General features: G+C 45.0%; 1 protein-coding gene across 2 annotated transcripts in view; it reads right to left on the bottom strand.

The window, feature by feature from the left end:
- Positions 1–7,033: 7,033 nt before the first annotated feature.
- LOC127069933 (uncharacterized) overlaps positions 7,034–19,548 on the bottom strand; it is a 91,133-nt gene continuing 78,618 nt past the window's right edge. Inside the window, exons 3-4 of one of the 2 annotated variants that reach the window (XR_007783790.1) lie at positions 7,737–7,923; positions 7,034–7,596 (exon numbers count right to left, since the gene is read on the bottom strand). Coding sequence is in view for 1 of the 2 variants with exons in the window: in XM_051007679.1 (XP_050863636.1) it covers positions 7,536–7,596; positions 7,731–7,923 (254 nt within the window). In the remaining variant the exon portion in view is untranslated. Of the gene's footprint in view, positions 7,597–7,730; positions 7,924–19,548 lie in introns of both variants that reach the window. The other variant, XM_051007679.1, reaches the window with a different exon arrangement.

The raw sequence follows: 19,548 nt of genomic DNA, 5'->3' as shown, positions 1-19,548 counted from the left end.
AAATACAATAAAAAGGAACGTAGATAGTACGAGGATATTAAATAAGCGTTTAATTGAAAATAGTTGTATTAAGTGCATATGGTTTTAATTGATCACACGTGGATGCATCTACATGCGATATTATATATATATGTATGTGTATGTGTGTGTAATCGAAAGGATGTATCGAGCGATCGGAGTAATTGTACGGTCAGTAACGCATTGCAACGATTCGCTCAATGGACGTATACAGTGCACACGCACGCGGTGCATCGCAGGGTGCTGCGGTTGCAGTGCATCGATGAGCTCCTGCCAGTTTCCCTTTCCCTTCCATCTCTCTCTCTCTCTCTCATTCTCTCTCATTCTCTCTCTCAACGATATAAACACGTACACACGGAAACAGAAGCGACGGCGTTGATCGCTCGTGCGCATTTCGCTGGTCGGCGTAGCGTTGCATTGCTCGGATAGTAAGCGACAGAGAGAGAGAGAGAGAGAGAGATAGAGAGATATAGAGATAAAGAGAGGGAGAGAGAGAGAGAGAGAGAAACGGTGATAGGGGATAGGATACATATAATTACCGGGGGACCGTGCTCCATTTCACACATCACACACCGTGTGATCGCGTCACACGCCTGACGCCTTGCCATCCTGTGCTCTACACTCTCTTTCTCTCTCTCTCTCTCTCTCTCTCGCTCTCTATCTATATCTCTATTTCTCTCTCTCTCTCTCTCTCTCTCTCTCTCTCTCTCTGTCATCCGTTCTCTACCATTCGCGTGGTCCATGCACCGGCGACGCGCATTCTCTGTGCCGACTGAACCGATTTCATTCCCATGTTGGTCGATCGAAAATTACAGATTCGCCATTGGTATCGTTTATTAAAGCTTTCGTCGGTTGCATTTAAATGAAAAGCAAAAGCAAAAAAAAGAAAAGGAAATAAAATAAAACAGAAAAAGAAAAAAGGAGAAAAAGAAAAGAAAAGAAAAAGATATTACTCGCCATTCATGGGGAGAATTTTATTTTTTATACGTTTCCAATGGCGTCCAAGCTCAAATGATATATGAAAGCTACGCAGATCGATTTAGAAAATATCGTATTTTTAATGTCTGACGAGATAATAGAAGGAACGTTCTTTCTTCTTGCGCGTGTGCGTGTGTTTTTTTTTTCTTTCTCTTCTTCTTTAATCGTTATCAATTAACCGTAGGCAATCGTAGAATACGAGGAAATGCGAGAAAAGAGAGAAAGATAAAAGATTACATTGTAGAGCGGGAACAAAGGGAAAAGTCGATTGATATGAACGGATCTGAGTTGATGCGAATGGACTGCTTTAGGGTGGCTCGGGTAACGGATATTCGAACGACGTATAACACGTCGGTGTAGGAGTGGATGGAACGGCGAGAAGTAGAATCGACGGAAGAGGAGGATGAGGAGGAGGATGAAGAGGAAGAGGAGGAAGAGAGGGAGGAGAAGTACACGCGCGAACGCGTTCTTCGAACCCGTGAACGTTCGTATCCACGCGCGAAGCAATTGAACGGCGAATGATTCAATTTGTCAGACCAATGAGTTTGTCAGGTGCCACTCCATGCCGTGCTGTAGAGAGCGAGCGAGAGTGAGCGAGCGAGAAAGATAGATAGATAGAGAGAGAGAGAGAGAGAGGGAGGGAGAGAGACAGAGCTTGAATTGGATTTGATTTAACGTTGCGCGTATTGCCGCGCATTACACACTAGAAATATCGCAAATCTCTCGCACGGCATCCAATTACTTGTGCACCGAATACAATGCGGAAAACGCGTGCGGCCGTGCACGCGTTACCATTCCTGTCTCTCTCTCTCTCTCTCTCTCTCTTTCTCTATCTCTATCTCTATCTTTCGTTATATGTGTATCTACATATAGACGTGCGAAATTTCCTCTTTTTCGACATAATGGAGATCGCTGCATCAACGTTCTCGTCTAGCAATACTGCTTGGCGTTAGAAAAAATGACATTTTCACGTATCACGGCGCTTTCCGTATATTTCCATTTATCGTCCCTTCCTATCTTTCCTTTTCTTTTTCTTTTTATATTTTTTCTTCTTTTTTCTCTTTCTTTTCTTTTCCTTTTTTCTTTCAAAAGAGTCGACCATTATTGAATAAACGAATAATTCTTATAAACAAGAGGGAGACCCTAGGGGTTTTCTCGTTTCATTCGTTTCTTCTAGTGTCTTTTTGGCGGTGCCCAGTTTGTCTTAACTTAATTAAAAGATTTAAGTTACCGACGAAAAATCCGTTGAGGCACAGGAACACCGATAGCGTCGCTAGCGAAAATATTTCAGTCGGATTAAGAACGTAAGCTTTAGAAAAAGGTTACGGAGGAGAACTCCACACCGGTTGCCGGCTGCTACGAATAAATTCTAATGTGGCGGCATTATAATTGCGCGGTTTACGTTCGCCATAGTCTCTCTCCTCTCTCCTCTTGGCTCGACCGGCCAAACCGGAGCTGGTTCTGCTGCGGTGCACGGAGCCAAATTAGCGACGATCATTATTTATGTTTCGCGAGGAAAAGGGGTTAAAATGGTTCCACTCGTTCCCGGGTAAACTCTTCGTTTCATTTCCTCCAAGCATTTCTATAACGGACAAGACAAAGGGTAGTTAGGATCGTCCTCGAGAAGGGACACGAATATTCGGACAAATTATCCGACCTCAAAGTTTCTTTTTGAATTATGAGTACGAAGGTCGGGTCGGTTAAGAAGAAAATATTATAAATATTCTAATTATTAATTAAGTTGGGTATATCTTTTTTCTCGTTTTACCAACATTTCTATATTTTCAATTAATTACAAAAGGAAATAATGGAAAACGACAGGACGAACGAACGAACGAATGAGATCGGAGATTCGAGAATGATACCGCTTAATAAGAGAAGAAAATACGTCGTCTGCCGTCGTAAGATCTAAAGAAGCATTCTTTGGGGGTCACTTACCCGCGTGAACGTTTTTTATTACCACGTCTCTCCTTTTTATCATATCACCGCCGTGAGTGAAATCAAACGCTCGATCCTCCGACGAAGAGAAGATGCAACCGTATCGGGGACTCGGAGTTTTATCAAACGCCGATAAGGAAAAGGGGAGGTGAGGAATGGGAGAACGGCATCCGGTGTGCCCACGGAATGTGTGTGCATTTTTAATAAGAGACTTTAATTTATAGAATGTCGTGACACTTCGTCTGGATTTTACGACGGCTTGATTATATGGTGTAAGACAAACATAGCCGTCCGATAAGTAGCTATCTACCATGTTAAACATATTATGCTAACGCGTTAACCGACATGTCTGCGACCGAAGGAGAGAGTTAGTTAAATGGAAGAGAGAGAGAGAGAGAGAGAGAGAGAGAGAGAGAGAGAAGAGAGAGAGAGAGAGAGAGTCACAGATAAGCAACAAGTGTGCAGCTCATGTCGAGCCGTTTGGGAAAAGGTATTGTGTATTCGTTTCTCGTTAATCGCTGCACGTTCCCTTCTATCGTTCTCTCTCTTCTTCCCTCCCGTTCATATTCTTGTTCCCTCTTTCTCTTTTCCGACCCCTTGTTCTCTATTTTTTATCGGGTGTTCACACCCCGCAGTTTGAAGCACGCGGAAGCACGGTGCCTACCAATGCGAGACACACACGCACGCGGCCACCATTGTGAAGTCACCTACCTACACCTACCTCCTCCTCCTTCTCCTCCTCCTCTTACTCTCACTCTCTCTTTCACCCTCTCTCTTTCTCTCTTTCTCCATCTCTCTTTTTCCGTTTAATTTCATCCCATGGAGATTTGTTCGATTTTTATCGAAGAGCCGAGGAATTGCATTTTCCCGACGGTAAAGCAATTACCGACGTATGAAAAACGATAGAAAATGAAAGAGAGAGAGAGAGAGAGAGAGAGAGAGAGAAAGAGGGGAAAAGCTAACGTACTCGCATATAATCTTCCCACGTTCCTTTTTTTTTTTTTATTTATGAAATCCCTGCTCTTCTACGTAACGTGTTCCTCTTTCCTTCCCTTTCTCTTTTTATTTATTTATTTATTTATTCTTCATCTCATTTCTTTTTTATTATACATCGGCTAAGTAAATTGGCTTTATATCGAAGATTATTTCATTTTCATGATACTCTCCTTTCTCTTAATTTCGATGAATGAATAAATATCTCTTACCGACTTTTAATCAAAAATATCGAGCGAGAAGTATCGCGTTGATTTACTCGTAAAGAAGACGCATTTTTCTTTTTTCTATTATGATTCTAATTATACATACATATGTATCTAGGCACCTAATATACGTAACTACTTACTTATATTTTCGTGAATTATATAGATAGAAAAAAGTAGTAACATATTGAAGTGGTAGTTAATCGTTCGTATCGAAGGGATATATTATCGAAATAGAAAGAGAAAGAGAGAGAAAGAGAGAGAGAGAGAAAGAGAGAAAGAAAGAGAGAGCAAAAGACAACAGGAGAAAAGGAAACGCAGTATCTCATAGAAACTAAGCGGCGGGACCTTCTTATGGTCGGCAAATATAATAAACTTGGGGTCCATATATCCGCGCTTATGGTGGCAGCTGGCAAGACCCTAAGGAAAAAGCAACGGCACGTAGAGTCGTCCGTCGTGGCCGTTGTTCCTAGTATGGGGGTTAAGAAAACGGAGGGAAGAACCAAGATCGTCATATTTTCTGATTGTTCGCCAATAAACCCCATTACTATTTATCAGGCTAATGCGTCCTTATAACTACCATTAACAACAATCTATATACGTTTCCGGCGCATTAGCGAACGGTTCTATCCGCACCAAAAATTTATTATTTCAGAAATAACCATTTTTCTTAATTGCATATAGGTTTTATTTTTCTTTTTTCTTTTTCTTTTTCTTTTAGACAGATATGAGAACTCGTTCATACTCTTAATTCTATTTTTCTTCGCGATCGGTTAATGGTCGATGAGAATCGAGATTTCTTCTTTTTTTTGTTTTGAATTTTATTTATTTTACACATGGTTGACGACGATCATACGATTGTACTTTCACGATATTGTTAATATAACACGTATCGCGTTAAGATGGTATTGGAATTATTATAATACACTTCAATATCATCGAACGAATGATCTGGAATAAACTAAAGAACGGGAATAGGTCGTGGAACGCATTTGGTGCAATAAACATGTGTTCTTCAAGGGTCCACGGATGTTTCCTTGCAAGGACCTCTTAGTTTCTTTTTTCTTTCAGTCTCCCTCTCCCTCTCCCTCCCTTCCTCTCCCCCCCCCTCTCTCTCTCTTTCTCTCTCTCTCTCTCTCTCTCTGTCTGTCTACTATCTTTTCCCAGCTGCCGTAAGCCTGTTTTTAAGAGTTTTAAAAGCATAAATTTAGAGAGGTAACCCAAAAGCCCGTAGAATCTTGATATCTTCGTTTCGCACGATTTATGGGGCTATTAATTGTCGAAGGAAGAAAGAACGAGGAGCAAGAAACTGCGTCTTACATTCTTCATTATCCGTAATCTCGGCGCGATCGAAACAAATTTCGCGATAATTCTAACTCGCTTTATGACTTTAATATATCAAAGATTACTCCCGGTTTTTATGCTCGGCCATTAAGAAGAGCGATCGTTCGCGAGCGACTCGTTCGTTCTTATTTTATTCTATTTCCTTTTTTCTCATTCTCTCTCTCTCTCTCTCTCTCTCTCTCTCTCTCCTTTTTCTTCGACGAAGTAGAAATACATCATCGATTCTTCTCACGCAAGAAAACAAACTTTTTCCTTCCCATAGATTCTAAAATTTAAGAGCGAGCCCGGGACACGCTTTTCCACGACCCTATCACTAATTAGACCCAGAAATCGTTCCTTCTAACAATGATATAATTTTCATTTCAATACGATTTTTAACCATCGTTCACGCGATAAAATATATAATAAAATCGGATGACGAACAAAAAAAAACAAGTTTTCGTAAAAAACAAGAGAAAGAGAGAGCGAGTACAAGGTAAGGAGAAATGGCAAGAAAACAAAAAGAGCGAAAGAAAACCCAAAACAAAAAAAAAACAGAAAGAAAGAAACAAAGAAAGAAAGAAACAAAGAAAGAAACAAAGAAAGAAACAAAGAAAAAAGATACGAGCGCAAAGGAAAGCCGGCGAACGCATCCGTTGGCGAAGTCGGGAGCCAAGATTCGCCGCGCTGCGGCGTAATATAAACGTCGTAAAATAGGAACCAGGTGAATCGTATAATTCGGGTAGGGACCGACTCCAAGTGTAATTCTCGCTCGTGCCGACGTGTCCCGCTCTCTCTCTCTTTCTCTCTCTCTCTCTCTCTCTCTCTCTCTCTCTCTCTCTCTGTCTGTCGGTATGTATGTATGTCTGTCTCTGTCTCGCTTGCTCTTTTGCTCCAGTACGCGTTACCACGAGCCACCACGTACGACGACCGCACACGGCACACGTGCTGCTCATATCGCCTCCAGCATAAAGAGGGAGAGACCGAAACGGACGACCCTGTGCAATATACGAAGAGAACGCGTTATCATCCGATTCTTTCTCTCTCTCTCTCTCTCTCTGTCTGTCTTTCTCTCTTTCTCTTTCTCTGTTCTATCCGTCTATTCGTCCCTCTTTCTCTTTCTCTTTCTCTTTCTCTTTCTATTTCTATTTCTCTCTTTATCGGTTATTATTTTCCTCGAGAGATACGACGATAGACGAGAAAGGAAAGAAAAATGAAAGAAAAGAAAAGAAAACTGAAAGAAGAAATGGTATTCGTAAATTGTATCTATCGTGACGTACTTATGTACGTAATTAAAGGATCATCGATGCAAGGGATATCGATGAAGAATTAAATTACAATTATTACATATATAATAATTGCAATTTTATTTATATGTATATACGTATCATATCTAATTATTTCATTTTTTTCCTATATTTCGTATATCTCTTCACGACGTATTTCGGATTAATCGATTCGAATTGGGTGTCACGTAGCAGCCGACTGCACATTGCTCGGATTTATTCCGATGAAAAAAAAAAAAAAGAAAAAAAGAGAAAAAAATTGCTGACTCTCACAGAGAAGGAGAGAGAGAGAGAGAGAGAGAGAGAGAGAGAGAGAGACTCGTTTCGTTATCGCAGCATATTTGGTCTTCTCCGTGTTTCACCCCCTTCGTCCCGTGCCGTTAATGTCAGGCAGGTATCCTTTGGTAAACAACGGAGCAGCAGGTTGTTCAGATTTTATTTGTCGAGTCCCAGTATCGTTGGCTCTCGTCCTCTTCCTCCTCCTCCCTTTTCCATTACTTCTCCCTTTTCCTTTTCGCTTATCGTCACCGAACGGTTTACCTCGAAGCATTGAGTGGTCCTCTGTTCTCTCTCTCTCTCTCTTTCTCTCTCCGTCTTTCTCTTTCTCGTTTGTTTGTCAGAAATCCGTAACCTGGCAAATATTAAAGTTCTCCCTTTGGCCCACCTCATCCCTTCGGAGTCTCCTCCTTCGCGGAGCACCGATAACGGGGGGTCCCTCTGTTTCAGCGCTTGCGATAGCATCTTTATTTCTCGCGACCATAAAATTTTACAGTTGGTGCACGGGGTAGGATTTTTATCGTTCCGGCAGCTCATCGTTCCTTCTTTCCTTTCTTTCTTTCTTTCTTTCCGATGTCCTGCAAAAAGAAGGAAAAAAAGAAGAAAGAAAATAAATCGATCGCGTTATAATGAATAAATGAAGCAAATGTCTGCTGGGAAGGATTTGACAAAAAAGAAAAGGATCTTTTAAACGAAAACGATATACGCGTACACGAACGTTTTATTATCCGATCTATTATCTTCGAGAGCTGTCAAATCTTCCAGATGGAATTTGGTATTTGAACGAAGACGGAGATGGTCCATTCTCTCTATTCTCTGGCAAGCGAAACCGGCTTGGGTTTTCAGCTCGTGCATTTGTGGGCTTGTTCGTCTATCAAGATGCTCGCCGTTCGCGTCACCATCCTCTGAAAATGATTTGCGGCATAAGAGAGGGACAATAGGCGAGAAGGAGTAGGAGGAAGAGAGAGAGAGAGAGAGAGCGAGAGAGAAAGAGAAAGAGAGATAGAGCTAGAGATAGAGCGTGCGAGAGAGAGCGGAGGGCAAACAAGTTAGCTGTCTCCCGATTTTGCGGAGTGGCAAGCTCGTAATTGTTACGGCATAACCTCCAGATAATCGCGTCTAAAGTTTCCTAGGACGTTTCGTAGAGTTAGTTGGCGGTTTCTCTCGGAGCCGGGCGTTTAGCCCGTATTGTCGCGCATACACCGAGCGTGGATGTACACGTTCAGTCGAGGAGCAGCGGCAGGGTGGAGGTGAAGGAAAACGAGGAGGAGGTAAAGGAAGAGGAGGAGGAGGAGGAGGAGAAGGAGGAGTAGGAGTAGACCTCTTTGCCTGGCCACGCTAGCTCCGTTGGCACGTTCGTTCAAACGTAACGTACGTGTTCCTCTCTAGCTGTCTAGTAGCAACCTTGCGACAACATTCTCCTCTCTACCCTTCCACACTTCGCTCCTACGTATGTACGTCGCTCGAGTGTCCGTAATCCGTTCATGACCGAACTCTCGCTCGTGACTCCATCGTCCCGGAAACGTAGTAGCTAGCTAGCTAGCTAGCTAGCTGGTACAACAACACCACTACTAAACAATGACGGGACGGCTTGCATTTCGCGTACGTTCCCACCTAATTCTCTAGACATTGTTTATCCATCTCCATTTTACTAATGACAAAGCTTTATTAACCGTATATTAACCGAACGTTCGTGCGACCAAGAAGACCAAGGACCTGGTCCTGTTGCCCTCAGGATGTCTTGGTCATCACGGTATTCTCGGAGTTTGCCCGATCGAATTTAGGACACGTTGGACACGCTGAAGTTAACTCGAGCGAAAGTGGACGAGGGGAATTTAGTAGGATCGAACGTACACACGTATGTTTTTGGAACTGTTGTTTCGTTGCGATGCGCGTCGTCGGCGTTACGTAGATTTCTTCTTGCTCTCGTTAAGCGAGGAGGGAGAAAAAGAGAAGTAGAGACAGAGAGACGGAGAAAGACAGGAAAGGTCGGTTGGATGGGGGAGGGTGGGGAATGGGATGGGATGGGTGGGTGGGTGGGTGGTAATGGGGCTTGCAGGAAGCCGCGGTTATTGCGAGAGCGAGCGACCGCACGAATTAACGCTTGTTTCCAAAAGCCCTAACGTGTTCACGACAATTCTTGAGTGCTGTCTGGTGCAGAACTAGAAAGAGAAAGAGAACGCGAGCGAGAGGCACGCGGAGAGAAAGAAAGAGAGAGAGAGAGAGAGAGAGAGAGAGTGGGGGAGAGAGAGAGAGAGATGGCAACACTACTCCCGATATCACCACCCCATGCAGCCGGTGTTCCTCTACCTCCGCCTCTTCCTCTGCAACTGCCGCCGCCGCCTCCGCCAGAGCCAACCCCTTTCTCTGACCCTAGGGATGCGGAGCAACCACGTTAAACGTTGGTAATGTTAACGTAAATAGATTATAACACTCTGTTAAACAGCCGGGCGGGCAGGCACAGGCACAGGCACAGGCACAGGCAGAGGCACAGGCAAACAGGCAGGCAGCCCGGAGAGCCTCGACTCGTGCGAATTACTCACGGATCGTGTGACATGTTCCCCTGTCCTGCCAAGCGCCGCTTTTGGCAATCATCCTACGTGTTCTACGCGTCGACGACGACGACGACGACGACGACGACGACGACGACGTCCTTCTCACTCTCTCTCTCTCTTTCTCTCTCCTCCCTCACCCCTACTCTTCTTCTGCACGTTTTCTCCTTCTCTTTCCAACGAATCAACCATTTCCAACAATTTTTTAGAATCGAATTTCGCCCGAGCCCGCTCTGTTCGTCCGGTTCGAAGGGAGGAGCTATTATTAATTGTCCGTAGATTTTCTATGATCTCTATGAAGGCAGTGTTAAAGGGGAAATAAAGACATCTTAAATCCTCTTCGGAGTGGTTCCGGTCGAAAATGAATTCAACCTAGTTTTACTGTTAGTAGTTTGACTTCCATGTCGTTGAGTATCGTTGAAAGAAGAGAGAGAGAGAGAGAGAGAGAGAGAGAGAGAGAGAGAGAGAGAGAGAAAGAAGAGTGAGAGTTACTGCTATTTCTCTTCTTTCCCAAAGTAGATAGCACCAAAGGAAAAACTACCCTCCGCCTCTAGTTTATAGTCCCTTAAAAGCCGGGACATTCGTAGAGAGAGAGAGAGAGAGAGAGAGAGACAAGTACATACGTAAGACGTCACACTCGATATCTCGTTTCTCACGCACTCGAATTTTCGTCTAACGTTGAGACGTCGTTCGCTACTCCGTCTTATCGTACGTGTCGCAGGTCTTAACGCCGGCTAATGCATTTTTACGGGGAGATAAGGGCAATGGGATCTTCGTGCGACGGGGAAGCTCGGCAACCAGTGTAGGAGGGGTTAAAATCATTTATAAGCTATAAATGGGGATTATTGAGGGACGGCATTCCCCTTACGTCCCAATAAAACTACACTTTGTTTCACCTAGGACACGGCCAGTCACTCCGGTAGATCTCTAACGCAGCCCTCTTTTATATCTTATTTACAACTCTTTTATTCGCCGATTCCATCTCAATCAGGCCCCCGTACCGCCCGTCCTACGTCCCGCGACTATCCACAACGGTCCTGGAAGTACAGTCGTTCCGTAAAATAAGATGTCCCGAATTAAGGTAGGACTCTCTTTGCCCCTTACCTTTCCTGTGGCTTTTAGCCGAGGCCACCGAGTAGGTATAACCGGATTGGCGAAACTTCAAATTACCTGGCACGGCTATTCCAAAGAAAGAGAAGAATCGACCTTCGAACGAACGAGAGAATATCGAGTAATCTTCTTCTTCGTCTTTCATCGTTTCGTTCATCGTTGGAACGTGATAATGTATTTCTCATTCAAGACACTCGTATACGTCTATACGTCTATACATATATATAGATATATAATATATATACACACATATATTTCAATGGGCTTGCACGCATGTGCCATTCGCAGCGAACTGTTAGACCCCCCCAAGCGATATCGCTAGCGCAATATTCAAATCCACGGCACGATGGAGTAATGTCTGCTTCCCGTATAGATTGCTCGCCCTCCGGGCGTACGCCGGGTACCGCGAATCACAATAATTCCGATATTGCCTTCTGTTCTCGTTGATCATTCCACTAAGTACGACCCCCGCGTACTTCGCTTGCGCAATGCCTCGATTCCAAGATCTCACTCAACCGTATTTTGCTCTGTGAAAGCACCATCAACCCTTCTCTCTCGCGCATCATCGTTATTCCATTCTTCGAGCTGCTCGATCGAAATAGAGGAGGAAGAAGAAGAAGGTGAAGAAGAAGAAAAAGAAGAAGAGGAAAGAAATTTTCTCGCGACAGGACAAAAGAAAACTTCTTCCTCTTCTTCTTTCTGTCCTTGTCCCTTTAACAGTATAAGCAAAGAAAGAGAAACGTCTCAGAGGTATATCCTTCTGATAGAACGATGATACCCGCTGACGATATCGGTGCTTTCGCGTGAATCATCGGAGATATAGAGAAAGAGCAACGGGGAACTGAAACCGAGTTTTTAATTTGGCGCGTGTCACGTGACAGGTTGGACGGTAGTAGCTGGGAGAGTGGGAGGGAGAGAGAGGGAGAGAGTGGTTACGGGGAAAAGAGTCGGGGTACAGGCATGCAGATGAATCTCTCTCTCGCATTGTCTGTGTCTGAATGGATATACCCACCCACCTCTCTATTCCTTCGCGGTTTTTGAGCGTTATTTTCGGTGACAAATATTATTGTGTCGAACAATGTGATCGCGCTCAATGCCTTTTCCATCTCCTTCCCCTCTTTTTTTTATCTCTTCTATCTCTCTTTCTCCTTCTCTTTTTCCCTGGTGCTCGTTCTCTCTACCGTGTAACATCTATAGATATCTTTCTTTCTCTCTGTTTGTACCAGCCCCGCTTACACAGCCACCCTTGGCTGACGTCCTTGGCTCGCTCGGCCAGTAATCTTCGACATTGTCTCCCGGAAACGTGCCCGCGGCCATATTGGAATTGCTAATGCTCGACGACTCTGGCTGCGATCCGATGAAAACGAACGGGAAATCCGAGGAGGATGGCGGCCACCGCGATTCTTCCGCGGATCAACGTGGAGAGATCCTATTCTCGGGGAAAGAATCTAAAGAGTATCTATGGAGAATTAAAGCTCTCCCTGAAACCGTTTCGTTCTCGTTTCTCGGAGAAAGTTTTAAAACTTGTTACCGATCTATATTTTATCTCTTTCTTGAAATTCTTGATTGACGGTATCCTTGAAAACTGATCTCTCTGTCTGTCTCTCTCTCTCTCTCTCTCTCTCTCTCTCTCTCTCTCTCTTTCTCTTTTCGAATTACGTTTAATAAAATTCCCGATTTCAAAGAGATTTTCGTGAAGGAAAATAACACCCGTCGGCTTCGTTCGGTTTCCATAAACTCCTGGATGGTTATCGAGATTGCAGAGGAGATACGTACGGTTATCAGGACGGAAAGAATGGCAGAATCCATCCATCCGTATCTTAGCCGGAGGCATAGCGACGGTTGGAAACCGTGCTTGAACGACTGTCATTCTCGTCGTTCCACGTAGGAGCGCATTAAAACCCGGGACGACTATCGACTCTATGTATACTCTCGATATCGGCGATATTAAACGATAGACGTATCGCCTTGTACTCGATTTTTTTAACCTCCTATGTATTTTCTACGATCATTGACGGTACGATAATTAAATTATTTCGACATTGAACAAACGATCGAAAACAATTCTCTTTCTTTCTATTTTTTCTTTTTTTGAAGAAGTAAAAGAAGCTATCGAAGTCGGTCGTAATCGTCTGGACCGTTTCGTTCGGAGGATCGAGGATGAGAATGTAGGGTATGAAAGCAAGTAAGGGGGTTGGGGTGGGGAGTTAGTATAGAAGAGGGGAAAGAGGGGGAAGGTTGAGCAGGGATGCATCGTGGCTCGATTCGGCAGAACCCTGTCCTCCTCGGGGCACGTCGAGGATCGAGAGACGGAGCGCGTCTCATTCGCAGACTGCCGATATCGGTCCCTTTCCACCGTCAACCCTTCCAAAATATCTCATTCCCAAACGCCTCGAGCTCTCGATGGATTACAAACCTATCTATTACTTCCCTGTCCCATCCCTATCCACCCTTCTCCTCCTCCTCCCTCTCCTCCTCCTCTTTTCTCTCTCACTTTCTCTCTCTCTCTCTCTCTCTCTCTTTCTCTCGTCCTCTTTCGAGGTTCGAGAATAGACGGGAAATCTAACACGAAGAGAACCATCTGCCTCCGGAAAGTATTCCCAAGAAAGAAATTCTTTGACAACGTCGAAGGAATTGTCAAGGTTCGATCGAAAATCGGCTTTTTGATGTCCCTTTCCCTGGTAGAGAATCTCCGGAATACTTTAGATTCGTCTTCCCGTTTTGACACTCGAGCGAAAACGGTGATACCTATTTTCATCGTGAATTCGGACATCAAACTGGTGAACGTCGTTGGTACCGCGAGGCACGTTTCGCGGAGGAGCAGGAAAGGTTGATTAAAAAGCGAACGACGCTCGTCGTTTTTCTTCTTCTTCTTCTTCTTTTTTCTTGTTTCTTCTTCTCTCTTTTTTTTTTCGTGGTAGCACCCTTTCACAGTTAGTTCCATCTTTTCCACCATAGGAAGAGCGCGTCGGAGTCGTCGCTCGGTCGGCCGAGCGAGAGACGAGAGAAGGATCCTCCTCCTCCTCCTCCTCCTCCTCCTCCTCCTCTTCTTCTTCATCCTCATCCTCATCCTCCTCATCCTCTTCCAACTCCTTCTCGTTCTCGTTCAATTCCGAATATCGTATGCTAGTGCGAGACCGAGTTGCTCCGAGAGTAAAGGTGGAGGAAGGGAAACGAGGTAGAAAAAGAGAGACAGAGAGAAAGAGAGAGAGAGAGAGAAACATCGAAGTTTGCGAGAAAGAGAAGTCGCGAGACTGCAGGGGGTGTGGAGGACGAGTGAGATTTCGCCGTGAAGAAGCTGGCACGTAGCTCGTAGGTCGGCATAGCCAGGTTCCGAGAGAGACAGGGAGGTTTCGGGGGAGGGTTGGGAGGGGTTGGTATATAGGCTTGGGCAAACGCAGTCGACGACGAGTAGCGGCAATGGCAGCAGCACCGGCACCGGCACCTCTTAGTCTAATTGAAAAGTCGGCAGAAATTGAAAATTGCGATCGCGAATTGCGAGCTGCTTTAGAGCCTTGGAACGGAGACTCGAGGCGAGAGTGGGTGCATAGAAGAAGAAGTAGGGTGGTGGAGGTGCAGACGTGCACGTTGGAATACGCTAGAATGAAGATTCAGGGTTTTGTCTTTTCCTTTCTCGCGGAAGGGGTGGACCGATGCGGTGGGTGTCGGGCAAAGGGGGGAGGGTGTGCGAATCCAGTCTCGTATGGGCATTCTTTTAAAGAGTCCTCAATTGTACCGTTCTATATACTCGTTCTGAGGGTTGATTTCGTCGTCCCTCCACCACCTATTCATCCAGCCATCATCCATCATCACATCCGTGCATCCATCCATCCATCCATTCGTCCATACATGCGTATATATATAGAGAAAGATAGAGAGCAAGAGAGAGATGCGCGTACATACAGGCGTTTGTCCAATGGGGGAGGGAAAACAACAACTTCGTTGCTAAATTCCTACTATCCCTTAGAAAGACGACGCAACATAGGTTTGTTTTCTATCTTCGTCCTCTCTCTCTTTCCCTCTTTCTTTCTTTCTTTCTTTCTTTCTTTCTTTCTTTCTTTCTTTCTCATTCTCTCGTGTTCCGCCACACTCGAAGGCACTTCTTCTTGTGCTTATTTCACGCGACGTTCATGAGTAGCGTCGGGCGAGCGCGGTTCATCGAGAAGGAAACGCGAGATAGGAGGCCGGGGTTTGGGGAGATACTAGGGAGAAGGGTGGTGGTAAAGATGGCGAGGGCGAGGGCGAGAACGCGAAGGGAGGTCCGGGGACGAATTGTAAACTGGAACGTCGGCCACGGACCGCCCGTCGCAGGAACTATAATATATCTGCGTGCTTTAAGAACAGCGCTAGCTTTGATAATGGTCGCCGACGCCTCAGACGCCAACGTTACTGCTGCCTTTCCCGTCGCTGGGAGAAGGAGAGAAAGAGAGAGAGAGAGAGAGAGAAAAAGAGATATATCGTTTGTAAAAGACTACTTACAATATTGCCTCTACGTCGTACACGTTCATCTCTCGTCTACTATACCACGTTCCTGAGCGAGTTTTAAACCCTTTTTGAATTAACCGGTTTCGTTCGCGACGACGCGACGCGACTCGACTCGACTCGACGCAAAACAGAAGGTGGGAGTAGTAATCGAGAGACGCGTAGGTGTGTGTGTATGTTTGCGCGTGTATAGGTATATCTCTTATTTTTCCTTTCTTTTCTTTTCTTTTGTCTTTCTTTTTCCTCCTTTCCTGTTTTTTTATTTTATTTTTTTTTTATTTTTCTTTAACGTCGCTAAATCCCTTAGGAATGAAAGATCTTTAGAAGGGATTGCCGCAGCGATCGTGTCGCACTCGTGCGTTTGAATTATTCTCCTCATTGTTTCTCTCTCTCTCTCTCTCTCTCTCTCTGTCTTTCTCTCCTCCTCAACAACGCGTAACGAAGACTAGGAGTATGAATTAAACGGCAGGAAGATTCGAAAAGCACGCTCTCGAAGGTAGTAGTCGACGCTCGCGTTAACGAACAACTGCATTTTGTGCCGAAATATCTTTTCAGTCGACGTTTACAGAAACGTTATGCTCGCGCTTCGGCGTATAGGAGGTGTGTTCCACTTTCTCCATCGCGCGACGTCCCCCTATTGTTTCGGGCGAAGATAAACGCAGGGACGAGAAGCGAGAGAACATTTTTCGAAGCGTCTCTTCGTTGGACCGGACGAGCGCGCCTTTTATCGTTTCGCAGTGTCTCTCCTCCCCGCTCTCTCTCTCTTTCCGAGAGATTTTTACCGGATGTTACGCGAGCACGCGAGACGACGCGTTTTTTCGAAATCATTCATCTTGTTTTTTTTTGTTCATTCTTTCTCCCTCTCCCTCCCTCAATTTTTTTTCTTTTCTTTTTTACTATTTTAATTTTCTTTTTCTCCATTCTAATTTCAAACACGTATGCGCGCTCTCTCAGATATATACGCTTTCTTCTTTCACGTTGTTCGTCTCGTTTTGTTTTCATTCGATCTCGTAGACGGAAGATTACGTGAGAAGGCAAAAAAAAAAAAAAAAAAGAAAAAAGAAGAAAAAGAAATGAGAGAATTCAAATGGCACCGGTTGCTGGTCGGCCGGTTGTTTGTCTTGAGGGGAAAATTAGGAGCCACCAGCGCGATCCTTCGTCGTTGCACCTGCAATAAAGTTCTATCAAGGATGCACAGGGAGAGAACGAGACAATGACTCTGTTGCGCTCGCGTTCACGTAAGGAACTCGCTAAAACCATAACTCTCTTTTAGCGAATCTTCTACTTTATCGTATAGGCACGTCAACTTTGTCTTTCTTCCTTAAACTTATCCAAGAATAATGTACCTATACCTTTCAATAAAAAGAAAAAAAAAAGAAAAGGAAAAAGAATAAAAAATAAAATAAAATAAAACAAGCAAAAAAATCCCTAAATGATATATGTACATCTGAAAATATGTAATACACCGACGAGTGTAGTTTTTTTAAATACGTAAGTACGAGTAAGACGATTTCGAGTAAGAGACTACTAGTAGACTTGGCTCTCCTTGTTCTTTTTCTCCTTCATTCATTCATTCATTCATTCATTCATTCATTCATTCATTCATTCATTCATTCATTCGTTCCTTCGTTCGTTCGTTCGTTCGTTCATTCATTTGTACGTACAAGAGGCAAGCGGTGGCGTTGACGCGCGTAATTACACGGCGGGATTAAAGCGACACGTCGTACCTTCTCTCTATCTCTCTATCCTTATCTCTCTCTCTCTCTCTCTCTCCCTCTTCGTCCTTATCCACCTCATCCTCCTCTTCGTTCTCCTTCTCGTCACGAGAAAGGACGGATCGTGGGCACTTCGATAGATACTTCCCAACCTCCCCGACGTTCAACCGGCGTTGCCTTCAACGTTGTGTAGCAGGGTTCTCGATGTTCGCGTCGCCTAATTGGAGATTCTCGAAGTTACCGAGGCAGAGGAGCCGAATGAATTTCGTGAGCGACGCTCGGCTCTTCAATTCTCTTGCTGGCGCTTTACGGAAAAGGGAGAGGAGAAATGGCGAACGTAAGAGAAAGAGAGAGAGAGAGAGGGAAACGAAGAGAGTTCGTCCGTGTCTTTACCGGTCGTGGAACGGTCGTAAATGACGGAAGAAGGGAGGAGGGTGGGTGTGGAAGGTGGTAGAACTGAGGGTAACGTACGTCGAGCAATAATTATATTGGGTGTGCTGGTCCAAAGGTTTAAACCCTACTATCGCAATGTGGAGGAGAACACCGGCTAGGAGAGTATAGTGACAGTGAGAGGCTGCCGAAAAGGAGGTCGGAGGATACGTTTTAATCACAGGACTAGAGAGAGAGAGAGAGAGAGAGAGAGAGAGAGAAAGAGAAAGAGAGAAAGAGAGAGAGAAAGCCTAGGTAGGCTCGGCTCGGCTCGGCTTGGCTTGGCTTGGCTTGGCTTGGCTTGGCTTGGCTCGACGAGCTCGCACAGTTTAAACGTTCGTCGACTCTGAGAATGCGAATTGAGAGATAAAACGAGAAAGTTGCTACCCCTGGTCTCTCTAATGTTTCTGCATCTTTCTCTCTCTTTCTCTCTCTCTCTCTCTCTTCTGCTCATCAACTCTCTCATTGCTTTGTACGTTTCTCCACCCTCTCACCTTTCTTCCTCTTTCTCCTTCACACTCTCTTCTCCCGCTTACCTTCCGTCTACCGTAGCCACGCGAATGCTCACGTACTCCAAACTCTCGCTCGACTGTTCCCTCTCTCTCTCTCTCTCTCTCTCTCTCTCTCTCTCTTTCACCGGTTCGTTCTTTCTCTTCTCTGGCCAGGCGCCGCGCGACGGCCTCTCTAATTTTCTTCGGAGTTCAGCTATGCGAACTACATTATGGAATAATTGCGTGGGTCGTTATTCCCGGCTTCTGTTTTCGCCGGCAGCCACCGTTTTCATCCCTATATAGTCACAGAAATAACGCGAGCGCCCACCGCGAGTAACCTCCCTCCCATCCTCCCTTTCTCTCTCTCTCTCTTTCTTTCTTTCTTTCTACCTCTCTTTCTCTGTTCTCGCGCCAAGGTAATGAGTAATAATGTTCGAATTAAAATTATATTCTACGCGAGGTGGATTTCTTAACGAAGCTGTTGGATAACGATCGGACTACTCTTTCTCTCTCTCTCTCTCTCTCTCTCTGGAGATTTAAGAACACGCGAATCTGTAACTTTAAGGAAGTATCGTAGAAAATTTAAATGGGAAAAGTCATCGAGATATATTATCGAGTGGAGTTGTAATAAGCTAAATACAGCCGAGAAAATATAAATACGAGAGGACGATAACGCCGGCAAAACCTAAGGAATTCAACATTAATAACGAACTATTCACGTGGATAGGAGTTCATGGTATGGATCCACATCTCGACGGTTCAGTCGCAAGAACGATGGCTGTAACGTTCGGTCGCTTCGAGCTGCCGGACTGGAATGAGAATCTTAGTCGAAGTAAGGAGAAATGGGTTGGGGGTTGGGGTGAGTAGGGGGGGAGGTTGAACGTCGAAATAAACGAGGGAACGCCACTTTAAACGTGCAATTGCATTGCCAGGAATCAGACCCATTCCACTCTCGTTCTACTCTCTCTCTCTCTCTCTCTCTCTCTCTCTGACTCTTCTAACGTTAAAGGACGAAGAAAGGGCGGGTCGCAGAGTCAGCCTCACCTCGCCTTGCCCGCGACCCTTCGAGATTGCTGAGCTATTCTCGCGACTGAATGTTTCATTAAGGCCACCCGGTATTGCTCTTAGATAACTCTACGAGAGGTAAATGAAATTTCCGCCATCTCCGATATCGCTACTATCACCACTACCACCAGCATCACCACCATCACTACCACCACCACCACCACCACCAGTGTCATCAGGGTGTATCACCCCACTACTCTCTTCCGAGCAACCTAGCATCGGCTGGAGTTTAATCAAACGTCCATTGCTCCTTCGATGGAACAAGAGCGTCGTCGAATCCCCGAGTTCACGTCTCTCGACGTTTTGGTAACGTCGATGCGTCGAACGAAAATGTTTACTACGCTTTCCGGCAAAGAAACAAGGAAAGGAATAGCAAGAATCGAGCAACGAAAATCGAGAGGAAGGAGAGGAGAAAGAAGAAACGTATGTACGTGTGTATGTGTAAATGAGAAGAGAGAGAAAGAGAGAGAGAGAGAGAGAGAGAGAGAGAGAGAGAGAGAGAGAGACGAGAAGAACAGCCTGCAGCCAGCCGTCCGCCTACCACTCGTAACGATCTCGCATCAGCCGTCACCCGTTAAATTTACCCGGAGAGGAAGGGGAGAGCCCTATGGAAAGAAGATCTGCGCTCGAAGCAAAACCCGTAGAGGTAGAAGAAGGTGGAGGAGAGGGAAAAGAGTACAGGTTGG

The sequence above is a fragment of the Vespula vulgaris genome, chromosome 17 (assembly GCF_905475345.1).
Source record: "Vespula vulgaris chromosome 17, iyVesVulg1.1, whole genome shotgun sequence".
Taxonomy (NCBI): Eukaryota; Metazoa; Arthropoda; class Insecta; order Hymenoptera; family Vespidae; genus Vespula; species Vespula vulgaris.
Note: the sequence above shows the minus strand (reverse complement) of the source record. Positions and strands in the feature narration are given on the sequence as shown.